Source organism: Silurus aristotelis (assembly GCF_946808225.1).
Source record: "Silurus aristotelis genome assembly, chromosome: 5".
In the NCBI taxonomy this organism is placed as follows: Eukaryota; Metazoa; Chordata; class Actinopteri; order Siluriformes; family Siluridae; genus Silurus; species Silurus aristotelis.
Genome location: NC_139578.1, coordinates 11651006 through 11665338, shown reverse-complemented (window position 1 = coordinate 11665338; position 14333 = coordinate 11651006). Strand labels below are relative to the sequence as shown.

Sequence of the window (14333 nt, the reverse complement as noted above, 5' to 3'; positions counted from 1 at the left end):
TGAGTCACCAGTTTTATATAAAGGAAACATCCCTGTGTCCAACTCGCATACTACTGAAAAGTCAAGAAGCTTTTAATGTCATTTCAACCATATATAACCAACGCATTATACAGTTAAATAAAACAACGTTCATCCTGAACCCTGGTTTCACATACAACAATCACAGAAAACACAGAACTAAGGACTAGTAAGTGTCCTCGCCACATAAAGTGCATCGCGTGCAAACAGTGCAAAGACAACACCAGACAGTGCAAAACAATAACAGGACACTGCAAGACAAATACACAAAATAGCTCCACCAGTAAACCTGTTGTATATTGCACACTGTTGTGTGTAAAAGACATAATGTAAACAGTAACAAAAATGTAAACAAAATAATGTGCAAATGAGCAATAGCAGCAGTTCAGCTGGGACAACCCCTGGGCCGCAGACCAACACCGGTCCGTGGGTCAATTGGTACCGGGCCGCACAGAAAGAATACATAACTTCGATTATTTCCGTTTTATTATCTGATTCTGAACCCGGATTCTCTCCGCCACATCTGTCTATGACTCTAACACATAAAAAATACCCGCTAAATTCAAACCCCCAAGCATGCAAAATGAACAAAAAAAATAACAGTGGATTCACGTTTATTATTATATTTAGAAAATACCAGTTTTTATGCCAGTCGTATCATTTTATTTTGTTGTATTTATTCCACCACACCTTAAAGGCCGGTCCGTGAAAATGTCTGACATTAAACCGCTCCGTGATGCAAAAAGGGTTGGGGACGCTGTAGTAATGTGTGAAAGTCTCTGGGATAATTGAAGAGGAGCCAGTAACCAAACAGCTTAGATCAACTATTTGAGATTTAAATGTCTAAAGGGCTCTAGTTTTTTGTCAATGACTTTATCTGTATTTAATACAAATGTGCCATTAGGGTTGCACAAGCCAGTGCCCCTCTGGTGCCGGTCCCGGATAAATGGGAGGATCGGTCGAGGCCCAGGTTAACAACACCCGCCACAGGTATCGTTAGCCAGCAAGGTACCAGTGGAAATTAGGCTACTAATGGTCGAAGGAGAGGAGGAAGACATCTACAGAGACGGTAGGGAAAAGAGAAGTGTAGGAGAGTGGAGGTTCGGGTTGGTACTTTAAATGTTTGTACTATGACTGGTAAAGAGAGAGGTAGCTGATATGATGGAGAGGAGAAATGTAGATATGTTGTGTAATCAGGAGAGAAAGTGGAAAGGGAGTAAGTCCAGGAACATTGGAGGTGGCTTCAAAATGTTCTCTCATGGTGTGGAAAAAGAAATGGTGTAGGGGTGATTCTGAAGAAAGAGTACAGTAATAGTGTAGTGGAGGTGAAGAGAGTTTCTGATAGGGTAATAAACGTGAAGCTGGAAGTTGAAGGGTTGATGATAAATGTCATCAGTGCTTATGTCCCACAAGTCGGCTGTGAGATGGAGGGGAAGGAAACATTCTGGAGTGGGTTAAATAAAGTGGTGGATGGTGTACCTAGGAATGAAAGATTGGTGATTGGGGCAGACTTTAATGGGCATGTAGGTGAAGGGAACAGAGGTGATGAGGAGGTGATGGGTAGGTATGGTTTTAAGGAGAGGAATGTGGAAGGGCAGATGGTGGTAGATTTTGCTAAAAGGATAAAAATGCAGTGGTGAACACTTATTTTAAGAAGAAGGAGGATCATAGGGTAACCTATAAGAGTGGAGGAAGGTGCACACAGGTGGACTATGTTCTATGTAGGAGATGCAACCTGCAGGAGATTGGAGACTGTAAGGTGTTGGCAGGGGACAGTGTAGCTAGACAGCATCGGATAATGGTCTGTAGGATGGTTTTGGAGGTGAAAAAGAAGAGGAGGAGAGTGAGGACTGAAAGTAGAATAAGATGGTGAAAACTGAAGGAGGAAGACGAGTGTGAGATTCAGGGAAGATGTCAGACGGGCTTGGTTTTGGTGAAGACATGTAGGATGATTGGGCAACTACTGCAGAAGTGATCAGGGAGACAGCTAGAAAGGTACTTAGCATGACATCTGGAAATAGAAAGAAAAAGAAGTGGTGGTGGTGGAATGAGAAAGTGCAGAAAAACATGAGGAAAAAGAGGTTTGAGGAAGGAGGAAAATGTCTATTTATACCGATTGGCCAGGCAGATGGACCGAGCTGGGAAAGATGTGCTGCAAGTCACCCCTTCCTGTCACCCCTCCTCTCTCTCTCTCTCTCTCTCTCTCTCTCTCTCTCTCTCTCTCTCTCGGTCGAGTTAAACATGCTCCTGAGGTTCCAGTGACCACTGTTCCTGCCCCTCTCCCCTCCGCAGATCTGCCCATTTTGTCCTGGCCTGCCTCTGGAAAGTGATCTCTTCAATTGGAGGCCACTCTGTGCAGCTGGGGATGTTTCTCTTTAATGCCCTGGGGTTCTATGAAATTTTCGGAGTAAGAACAGGAGCTTGGATGATGGATATGGACTGTAGTTTGTGTCAACAGTCTGCTACACTGACTACAAGGACTACATTTTGCTTCTAAACACCATAACTGTACCCCACAACATCGTATACTGTAATAAATGGACATTCTGTGCCACCCAGATGAGGAGGGGTTCCCTCTTGAGTCTGGTTCCTCTCAAGGTTTCTTCCTTATGCCATCTCAGGGAGTTTTTCCTTGCCACAGTCACCACTGGCTTGCTCATCAGGGACAAACTTACACATAAAGGACAACGTATTCGTTTTTATCACATTATCTGTGTAAAGCTGCTATGAAACAATGGTAATTGTTAAATGCGCTATACAAATAAAAATGAATCGAATTGAATTGAAATTAAAGCAATAAAGGATGCAGATGGAAAGGTGTTGACTAGTGAGGAGAGTGTGTTAAGCAGATGGAGGGAAAATTTTAAGAAGTTTGAGGAAGTGAGAGCAGCGATTAAGAGGATAAAGAGTGGAAAGTTGGTTGGACCAGATGACATAGCAGTAGAAGCGTGGAGATGTTACCATGATTAGTTAACAATTGTTTAACAAGATTCTGGAAGGTAAGAGGATGCCTGAGGAATAGAGAAGAAGTGTGCTGGTACTGATCTTCAAGAATAAGGGAGACGTGCAGACCTGCAGTATCTATAGGGAAATAAGGTTGATTGTCACACCATGAAGTTATGGGAAAGAGTAGTGGAAGAGGTGACCATCTGTGAGCAACTGTATGGTTTTATGCCATGGAAGAGCACCACAAAATATTATTTGCTTTGAGAATGTTGCTGGAGAAGTATAGAGAAGGTCAGAAGGAGTTGCATTGTGCGTTTGTGTATTTAGAGAAAGCGTATGACAGAGTGCTGAGAGAGGAGTTGTGGTATTGTATGAGGAAGTCAGGTGTGTCAGAGAAGAATGTGAGGGTGGTGCAGGACATGTATGAGGACAGTGTGACAGCAGTGAAGTGTGCAGAAGAAACGATAGACTGGTTAAAGGTAGAGGTGTTACTGCATCAAGGATCGGCTCTGAGCTCTTTCCTGTTTGCAGTGGTGATGGACAGGTTGACGGACGAGGTCGGAGTAGGAGAATACTGCCACCAGGAAGAAGGAAAAGAGGAAGACCGAGGAGGAGGTTTATAGATGTGGTGAAGAAAGACATGCAGGTGGTTTGAAGCAAGAGACAATTCAATTATCTTGTACACCTAAAATATTTATTTGCATTAAGAGCATGAGCTGAAGTCCATTGGACTGATTTCAAAAGTAAAATTCATTCATTCATTCATTTTCTCCCGCTTATCCGTAATCCGGGTCGCGGGGGCAGCAGTCTAAGCAGGCCCCCGCCTTCGACTGCTGCCCAATCCTCACAGCACAGTCCCTTACGGTCCCTCCTGCAGGTGGTGAGCCCACGGGAAGAAAGTAAAATTTAAATCAGTTATTTTTGTTTATAGCTTTGGACCTGTTGTGTTTTAGTGTGTGTCATTGCCAAATCAGGACTATTTGTTATAAAAGAAAAATACCATGTATATTATAGAAAACATACATAGACATATCACAGAAATATACTTAAAACAACATATAATCATTCAATTTGTAAATATCCATAATTTGTGGGGACAATACACATCACACATACAAACCATACATGATAGATGTATACATGCATCACCAATTTGATCCCAGAGGAAAATTTACTTACAGAAAGCTGAGAGTGTGATAAAATAATTCAATAATAAAAATGAAACATAATATTTAATAGCATTTTTATTTTTTTATGTAATGATGTAGTGCAGGGGGATTTAAATAATAATAATAATTTGCTGTGGAATTCAAAATGATATAATATGGACATGGTTGTTTTAACAATAGAGTTAGAAAAAAAAAACATGTATAGGTAAATGCGATACATTGTATTATTATATATAAATATATTGTGATTTTAAAAGCTGGGTGTGTATCAGCGGTTCAGACGCCTTTAGCCCTTTTCACAGCTCCTCATTCAATTAACAGATGAAGGTGTGACGCGGTGATTTCCACCGGACAGTATGTTTTCTCGAAGCGTGCTAGTCGGCTATTAAACTACTCGAAAAAATGTGGATTGCGCCGATCGAAGCTGTGGGTGTGAACAAATCCGATCATACTTCATGTCCCGCACAGTGGACAGTCGCGGCGCAGCATTAGCACAAATTCAATTGGCGCTCCGCCGCGCCCTCTGATTGGTCCGTTCGGAGGCGCAGCTGACGCTACTTTAAATGGCGCGCGGGAAATCAGAGACGCTTTATAACACCCATTGGACGCGACTTTCAGTGCGTGTGACTTGCCACTTCAAGGTGTAAGCCGCGTCTTACCATTGCGCCTCTTCAGTCACACCATAATCAATTCGGTTTCTTTTTCCTCTTTCTGGTCTTTTTTTTTTGGGTTGTCTGGTGGAACCCTGGTCCCCAAAAGGTGCACTTGAAACAAAAACAAAAGCACATTGTGGAGACGCTTGTGTTATTATTCTCAAAGTTTCTGCACGTACAATGATGTTTGAGGTAAGTCTGGTGTCTCTCTTACTCAATTCTATGTATATCTGAAATGTACTGAATGTTCATCAACTGTTCCAGTTCATTGGTTTGAGCTGCTATTGTTATTATATTATTATTATATTGGTTAAATTAGATCCATGGGCAGAAAATGGCAGGCTTGTTTGTTTGTTTATATATATATATATTTCTCCCCAAAATGATTCAACAGGACTTATTTTGTAAATGTATCTATTAAACATAACCACTACTTTTAACAGCTTTCAGTGCTAGACTTCTTTATATTAAGTGCTGTCTAATTCTCTTCTACAGACCAGCCAAGATGACTTGCTGCTGTTTCCCTCTGAGGGTAGTGATGAGGTGTTTTTCCCTGTGGAAAGCTTGGCTAGTGGGGGTCAGTCCCTGGCTGAAGCCTTGCTGCCATTGGTTGAGTCTCCCTCTCCTCCTCTCAACCCCTGGCTCTGCTCAACACGCTACAAGACTGAGCTGTGCAGCCGATATGCCGACTGTGGTACTTGCAAGTATGCTGAGCGTTGCCAGTTTGCTCATGGCCTGCATGACCTCCACGTGCCCTCCCGCCATCCCAAGTACAAGACGGAGCTGTGCCGCTCCTTCCACACAGCGGGCTACTGCATGTATGGAAGCCGCTGCCTTTTCGTGCACAGCCTGAAGGAGCAAAGGCCAGTTCGTCACAGGCGCCGCAACGTACCTTGTCGCACGTACCGTGCCTTTGGTGTTTGCCCCTTTGGCACACGCTGCCACTTCCTGCATGTTGAGGGTGGTTCAGAGTCTGATTGTGCGGAGGAGAAAACCTGGCGTCCCCCTTCTTGCTCCAGTGAATGGAAACCTCGCGGTGCCCTCTGCCGTACCTTCAGTGCCTTCGGTTTTTGCCTGTATGGTACTCGCTGCCGATTCCAGCATGGCCTCCCAAATAATGTGAAGGGTATCAATTTGAGCCCGGCACCCTGGTCACCACAAGTGCTTGGAAGGGCCCTCTCTCCTGCTTCAGATATGCAATCTTCCTCTTCACCCTCTTCCTCATCCTCCTCACCTCAGTCCTTGCTGGCCTCACCTGTGTTTCCTGATGACTCCAGTCCAGTTACACCCCCGTCTGCAGAAGTTGTGGCAAACAACGCTTTTACCTTTAGCAGCCAGCACCTGAACGACCTGCTGTTGCCATTGGCCCTTAGACTCCAACAGCTGGGACAAGCTTCTAACCTTAATGCTGGTGTTCTTGACCAACCACGACTGCCATAATGTTAGTCTTATTTTTATATATATATTTAGTGTAAATAACATTTTTCTTGAATTTTTATTGATGGCCTCTCTTTTTGTAATTTTCTTTTTTTTTATGGCCTTAGTTTGAGATCTTGCAGTCTCAAATGTTTTTTTTTTTTCTTTTTTTTTTTTCTTCTTAAATTGCTACTTTGCTTGTCCAGTCTGTCCCAATGTGTGGCAAGTCATATAATGAAGTAGACCATTTGTAAATTGTATTTTAACTCCTGTGTGTGTATATATGGAAACTTTGGGACATGGTGTGAATGTCTTATTTATGGATTTTTAACTTAAAATTGTGGTATGTAAGTTATTATTTCAGGATTGGCATTGGTATACATCCTTTTATTCTTAATAAAACCACTAGCCTTTGTTAGTGCTGTTCAAAAATCAAACTTCTTTTGTATTTCGTTCATTAAATCTCATCCTGGCCTACATATCTTGCACAGCACACTTCTGACATGTTGAGGTAGACAGTATCCAATGGTGCACTACATCAACACCTTGGGTAGCATTACCCTGAAATGCTGCCTTTTGGAGCGGGGGGAATAAAATGTGATTAATCTCAAGAGTGGTTGTGTTGGTTATTAAACCGGTGGACTGAGGTTAGTATATCTTAAAACTTTATTGACTGGAAAGCGCAGTGGGGTTACTTCAGGCCCGCAATAAGAAACGTATACCCTTTGTGCGCATGCGCGTCCTGATAACCAATCAGGGCTTATTTTGAAGGGATTGAATATGGCGCCCAGGGAGCGCACACCATGACAACAGAGAGCTAAAATACAGTTGAACCTGCGACGCTTGATCGAGAACTGTTGCTATATATTCGATTGATTGTAAACTATATTTGCACTCTTTATATAAATCTGTATGGTGTGTTTTGTTTCCACCACAGTGACTCAGTTTAGCCGGTTGATGAGCTAGCTAACAGCGAGCCCGCTCTAACGCGATGCTCCAACATTAGCTCTTTATTAAAGCCGGGACACTAAAGGCGTTCGGACGTGTATCGCGACCATGTCAGAGCCCAGAGAAGAGCGTCGTTTCGCTGAAGTCTCCCGAGACTCTATCAAGCTGATGGCTGAGAGCGCCGGTGTGGAGCTGCCTGATGACTTAGCGTCGATGCTCGCGGAGGACGTGTGTTACCGCCTCAGAGAGGCGACGCAGGTGAAAGCATCAACTACAAACTTATATACACGCGATTTGCACAAATAAATACGATAATTGAAGATGAAACTCATCCCTGGGACTTGGAATAACAAGTGGCTTGATATGAATTTCACGCTTTCTTACCTCAGAACAGCTCTCAGTTCATGAGACACGCCAAGAGACGCAAACTGACTGTAGAGGACTTCAATAGAGGACTGCGCTGGAGCAATACTGAGGTACACTAAACACAACACCTTTTAAATAAATATTATATATCATAAAAAAAAACAAGAAATATAACAAGCTTCTGCTTCAACGAATTGCTTGAAAAGTAAGACCTGTGTGTTTGGGTCTAGTTTATATATAGGGTTTGGTTTTACGAACATTTATCGAGAGTATCATTTGACATATATGGTTCTGTTAATAGTCTTATTTTTAAAAGAACAAAAAGAGTCCATTTGGTGCCATGTTAACCAAGATAAGCACTTGTGATGTATGGTTTGGAGACAGTGGCATTAAATAAAAGACAGGAGGTGGAGCTGGAGGTAGCAGAGCTGAAGATGTTGAGGTTTTCATTGGGAGTGATGAGGATGGACAGGATTAGAAATGAGTTTATTAGAGGGACAGCGCATGTAGGACGTTTTGGAGACAAGGTGAGGGAGGCGAGATTGAGATGGTTTGGACATGTGCAGAGGAGGGATATGGGGTATATCAGTGGTAGAATGGTGAGGATGGAGCCACCAGGAAGGAGGAAAAGAGGAGGCCATGGAGGAGGTTTATAGATGTGGTGAGAAAAGACATGCAGGTGGTTGGGGTGAAAGAGGATGTAGAGGACAGGGTTGTATGGAGACGGATGAATCGTTGTGGCGACCACTAATAGGAGAAGCCGAAAGAAGAAGAAAAAGAAGACCCCTATCACGTTCCCCCTTTTACACACTGCCACAGGAAAGTCTTACTAATGTATTGTAGCCGTGCATCTTATTTACTCTGTTGGCTTTATGATCTTATTCTTGGTTAAGTTTACTTTCTTCCCTCTCATGAATCTTGTCTTTCCCTCTTTTAGGTTGTTTGTGGTTACGGTGCCCAAGATGCCGTACCATTCCGATCCCTGAAAGAGGGCGAGCTTTTCTTTGTTGAGGATCGGGAGGTGAACCTGGTCGAGTTGGCTCTTGCCACCAACATACCCAAGGGCTGTGCTGAGACGACCGTGCGAGGTACAACGCTTCAACCATTCCAATTCTGAAGATCGTGCAGGTTCTTTAGATTTGTGCTGACTATGATGTTTTTTATTTCATTTTTTATATAGTGCATGTATCTTATCTTGATGGAAAAGGAAATCTGGAACCTCAGGGCACAGGTGAAATACTGTTTTTGGACAAAAGATTCTATAACTAATATTGCAAAGCCATACAGAGTGGTAGTGAAAAAATAGTGTGTTTAATTCCTCCTTAGTCCCCGTTGCTGTGCAGTCTCTGTCAGATGACCTTCTCAAGTATTACCAGCAGATCACTAGAGCCATATTAGGAGAAGATCCACATCTAATGAAGGTATGAGCTTGTTTCTGCACCAAGAATGATCAAAATAATTTAGTGCTCGGATTAAAACGAGGTATTTTCTTCCCTTTTGAAAACACCAGGTTGCTTTAATGGATCTTCAGTCCAACTCTAAGATTGCTGCTCTCCTACCTTATTTTGTTTACGTCATCAGTGGGGTATGTGTCATTCTCATTATAATGTCTGGTTAAGGGGTATTTATGCAGGGCAGAAATGTTATGTGAATTACCGCCTGTTCATCTGTCATGCAAATGTCTAAACAGATATGGGTTAAAAACAGCTCATTAAATACATGTATGTAGGTATGGATCAAGAGCATCAAGATCAAACTTGCCAAGTATATGTGTCCGATACTATTTAAAGCCAACGCATGTCTAAGTAAAGGCTAGGATTTTTCAATCACTGAACTGTCATGTATTCCCATTAGGTGAAGTCAGTAAGTCATGATCTGGATCAGCTGAACCGGCTGTTGCACATGGTGAAGAGTCTGGTTCAGAACCCATACCTGTATCTTGGTTCCTATGTGCGCAGTCTGGTCTCCAGCGTCATGTATTGCATTTTGGAGCCACTTGCTGCCTCTATTAATCCACTAAATGACCACTGGACCCTGAGAGACTATGCTGCTCTGCTGCTCAGCCACATATTCTGGTATATTGTATACTACTACTACATTCACATTATACATTTACGCAAGCAAATAAGAATGATGTTTCCTGACAAAGGCATTGCCAGCCCCGATTTTTTAACTGTTCCCAGTGTTTTTACCACAAGCCACTTCCAGATTAAAAATTCTGTGGGTATGGCCTTAAAATCTGCTGAGGCTACGGGCTGGTAGTATTTTTTTTTTCCGACTTAATTTCACGCAATTCCGATTTTTTTTTTTACGCAATTCCGACTTTATTTTTTTAATGTGGCAGGAACAGGCTTGCATACAACACAGAAAAATATTGAAAAAAGCGAGGAGAAGATCCAGGTGAAAGAAGGTTTCCAAAGCGTGGGATCACTAAACATGAAGATATCATGAAACACAATGCTTTCAAAAGTCATTTACTTCTATAGTAAATAGTTTATTGCACAGTGCTGGTAGTTAGACTAGAAAATAAAGCATGGGTCTTTATTAATGAATTTGCTACAAGATGTTATTATTCCTATAACGTTTGTTAAAACATTTGTTTGGTATGCCGAAGTAATTTCTGATGAGATGTTTGTGTAGAATTGTTGGTAAGAGTCAGCAGATTCAGTGCATTTTAACAGTAACAGGTAAAGCTGTATTTCTTTGTAATGAAAATACATTCATGAATGGTGCTTTGCATTTATTCTGTAATATGACAAGCGGCCTTTTTTGCGTCGAATTAACTTAAAAACAGAAATAAGCAGTTGGTTACGAGTATTTATATGTGCTACAAAAACAGTGATCAACTTCTGCTTTATGTCAGGCCACATCGCATCATAATGTGTTCTCAAACACAAAAGAGGAACACGATCGTTCACAAAATGGTTCTGCTCTCAACTGGTGGATTGATTTATTATCGCCGTTTAATATTCAGCCAACTTTTTGACAAAATAGTATTACAGGCGGTCAGAACATTGTAGAAATGCAGAACTATCCACGGCCTCAATGAGTCATGACATATTCTGCATTTTATTTGAACATTTACAAGGGGAATTATCAATCTGTTTCGACTATTAAGGCTTTGTGTGGGTTTCTTGTGTTTTCTTTTGGGATAGGACTCATGGTGACCTGGTGAGTGGACTGTATCATCAGATTCTGTTGTCACTGCAGAAGGTTTTGTCAGACCCGGTGCGTCCTCTGTGCTCTCACTATGGAGCTGTGGTGGGGTTGCACGCTCTCGGCTGGAAGGTATCTTACACACACATTAAGCTGGCAAATGCAATGCTCGGAGTTGTGCATGCATATTTACGATGTATTTGTGTTTGACTCCAGGCTGTTGAGCGTGTGTTGTATCCCCACCTGCCTGCATACTGGGCGAATCTCCAAGCCGTGCTGGACGATTACTCTGTTTCTAACGCACAAGTAAAAGCAGATGGGCACAAGGTCTATGGAGCCATTCTTGTAAGCGTAGCATGTCTTTTTATTTTTATTTTATTTTTCAGTTTGTTAGAGGTTAATTGAATGAAATATATATATAGTGGAATGTCTGCAGAAGTGATCAGGCATACCATTGACATTATAACATTATGGGCAGTAAAGTGAATAACACTGATTATCTCTTCATCTGTTAGCGGGTATGTTTTTTAGGCAGCAAGTTATCATTTTGTTATTATTAGAAAGCAGAAAAGATTTCCATGAAAGAGCTCTGCATCAGATTAGATTACATAATTAACATACTGCAGGTTAACCGTTATTGTAGCAGATGTGTTGTGTGACATGATTTGGTTGGTGCTTTTTAGAATTCGTGTTCAACAAGCAGTGTTTCATAGAAAACCACTTTACGTTATATTTTATTTAAATTTGACTTCCCATCCACCAGGTGGCAGTGGAGCGTCTGCTAAAAATGAAAGCTTTGAGTTTGACAGCAGAAGGAAGTCCTGCTGCTCTTCAGAGTTCTGCGGGAGGAGGGATGCGCTTTCGAGAGAGCTCACCAGGCCTCAGTCCTCCCCCTGAACCCCTCTCTGAAGCTCCTCTGGGTATCGCAAGCCACCTGCAGGCAGCTGGAACAGGCTGCCAGTGGGAGGAGTGGACCCCAGTGTCCCTGCCTGCCATGTATTGTGAGCTCTACTCGTTCTTTGGAGACAGTTTGGCTGTGCGTTTTAGTACAGGGCCCGCATTAGGCAGTGCACCACCAGCAGCCTCAGTACATCCTTCTGATGCCAGGAAAGAGACAGGGAGTGGCGCAGGCAGCATTGAGAGCACACGCAAGATGCCGCAACTCACTGCCAACATGAACCTCAGCCCCAGACCAGATGGAAGCCCACGGACTGAGACTGTACCACCTATTCTGGGTGCTACTGCACCAGGGAGGTATGTACAGGCCAAGTTTTAATGCAGACGCAAATAGGGACCCCATCATTAAACTAGGTTGCTTGATTAGTTTATTTGAGTTATAGGGTGGTTTTTTTTTTTTAAACAGTGGTGGAAACCAAAAGGTGTCAATAATATATAAATTTTTTGTATTATATTATTATGTTATAAAAGTTTTTACAGTTAAAGGAGTCAAAAGCTATATACACAATTTACTGTTTAAACCATTTATATAGAATGGTAACTTTGGGGAAAAATGACCAAGCGCTCTAATTGTTTTTGCCGTATAGGTCTTTGGCCCGATCTTCTTCCTCATCCTCATCCGCAGTCCCTCGTTCCAGGTCCTCCTCCCGTCCAGGGCGTTCTGCCAGCCAGTCAAGAGACATCTTCCCAAAAGCTCGCTTCCTGCCTTCCCAGGTGGGGCCTCCAGCTTTCTCCTTTTTGATTGGTGGGCGACAGATGGGCCGGCGATGCCAGGGACGACGTTTCCAGACGAGCTTCACCCCGAACCCATCTGTCAGCTCTCTTCCTCCACGGGCTTACGCCCACAAACTACCAGTTATCGGGAGAGTGAGCAAACCGGTGAGACGTTGGACATGCTCCCATTATTCACTGTATCTGCCTCTTTAAAGCACAGAGAGGCACTGGTTGGCTGGTTGTTTTTGTGGCTCCAGCTGCCTTAGCTTCCTCATGAACTTATTTTCTGCTTGAACTATTCAAAGCACTAGATTTAGAAAGGACAGCTGTAGAACTGTTCTTCGGCTGATCACAGACATGCTTTTTTTGAATATGCACCAGTTCGATTTATTTGTGAAATATTTTTTCGTCGACTGTCTTTCACGATGTTATATCACGTAGGTGGATATATTGTATAATAAATCAAAGCACATTTGCTACTTTGTCTCATACTTGAATAAGTAATTATAAAATGGACATTAATGTGCACTGCTCAGGTATTGTAACAACATACACTGAAATCATTCAATATATAACCCTTAATGTTCTTTACTTTGGAGTATAGTATAGATAGTTTAAGACTTATGACATTAGACGCTGCACATTCAATATAAATAATGTCTAACTTAAAGTCTAATGTAGAGTTGTATTGAAGGGAGAATGTACCGTATTTTTCGGAACTATAAGCCGCTACTTTTTTCTAACGCTTTGAACGGCTTAAACAACGAAGCGGCTAATATATGGATTTTTCCTGGGTTTTTCCCGGTTTCACAAACTTCATGCAAAAACTGAGCCCCATAACATTAGAACAATAAAATTGAACCGAACGGGTTCAGGTGAACCAATGAAACTCTTTATATTAAATCAGATGCGCTCCCACTGAATCGGGCTGCACCACATCATTAATATGGATGAGGTTCCTCTGACGTTTGACCTGCCGCTCACTCGGACTGTCTACAGGAAATGTGAATCATTCGTCACGCTGAAATCAACCGGGCATGAAAAGAACACTTCACCTGTGTTCTGAGCTGCACAGCATCAGGAGAAAAGCTTCACCGATGGTGATTTTTAAACACGCGACGATGCCAAAAGATAAACTCCCAAGAGAAATAGTTGTGAAAGGAAGGAGGAAGACAGTGAACAATGACTTTATTGGTAGGCTACTGTTTAGATACAAACCGTGTAACAGACACTGTCTTTTGTTAAAACCTGTGTAAAGTTCATTAGTTTCAGTGTAGACCCCTGTGCAGTGTTGGGCATCGTTACTTTTAAAAGTAATGCATTACAATATTGAGTTACTCCCCAAAAAAGTAACTAATTACATTACTTAGTTACTTTTTATGGAAAGTAACGCGTTATATTACTTTTGCGTTACTTTTGCGTTACTTGTATCTCTTTCAGGCCTTACAGGTGTAATATAGATAATTGCCATTAAGAAATAAGTTATATTAGGGCAAAAGACATGTGTGGGCTGCACACCGGTAATGTGGAGGGAGAACATACCTTTTGCTGTCATCTCATAAAACTTCGTGCAATTCCGTAAATATGACCTCGTCCTTGTCTACATCATTCTCTGCTTCATCATCAGCTTGAAACATTCTGAACGCTTTTTACAAAGTTCGCGCTATTATCAGTGACCGTGGCAGTTTATCTTCCCACAAAGAGCAAACGAGCTGTGAATTTGCTCTCTTTCTCCACTGTGATGGCATCGTACATGTGTCTCCCACGGAAAACTTTTATTCTGAGCAGTCCATAGAGCTGCAGTGGTGGAAATTAGGCAAATGTTTTCTATATTTCTGTCTTCATTTCCATGTATGCAACATTTTATACACACACACACACACACACACACATACACATCTGTAGTGCTGTGCTTTGCATGCAGATGTTTTTTTGTTTTTTAAGTGGTATTTTTTGCAGTTGACAAGAGCTTTTTACCAACACATAATCT

At 42.1% G+C, this 14333-nt stretch overlaps 2 protein-coding genes across 2 annotated transcripts; both read left to right on the top strand.

Annotated features, from left to right (window-relative positions):
* The first annotated feature begins 3864 nt into the window (after positions 1–3864).
* cth1 (cysteine three histidine 1) lies at positions 3865–6639 on the top strand. The gene is made up of 2 exons (XM_083542218.1): positions 3865–4978; positions 5282–6639. Exons 1-2 carry the CDS (start codon positions 4967–4969, stop codon positions 6224–6226), a joined length of 957 nt encoding a protein of 318 aa, XP_083398344.1. The 5' UTR covers positions 3865–4966; the 3' UTR covers positions 6227–6639.
* A 310-nt stretch (positions 6640–6949) lies between these two features.
* On the top strand, positions 6950–12820 carry taf6l (TAF6-like RNA polymerase II, p300/CBP-associated factor (PCAF)-associated factor). The gene is made up of 11 exons (XM_083542174.1): positions 6950–7408; positions 7540–7626; positions 8454–8604; positions 8697–8747; positions 8843–8937; positions 9027–9101; positions 9371–9591; positions 10672–10804; positions 10889–11017; positions 11436–11926; positions 12217–12820. Exons 1-11 carry the CDS (start codon positions 7259–7261, stop codon positions 12554–12556), a joined length of 1923 nt encoding a protein of 640 aa, XP_083398300.1. The 5' UTR covers positions 6950–7258; the 3' UTR covers positions 12557–12820.
* The last annotated feature ends 1513 nt before the right edge of the window (positions 12821–14333 follow it).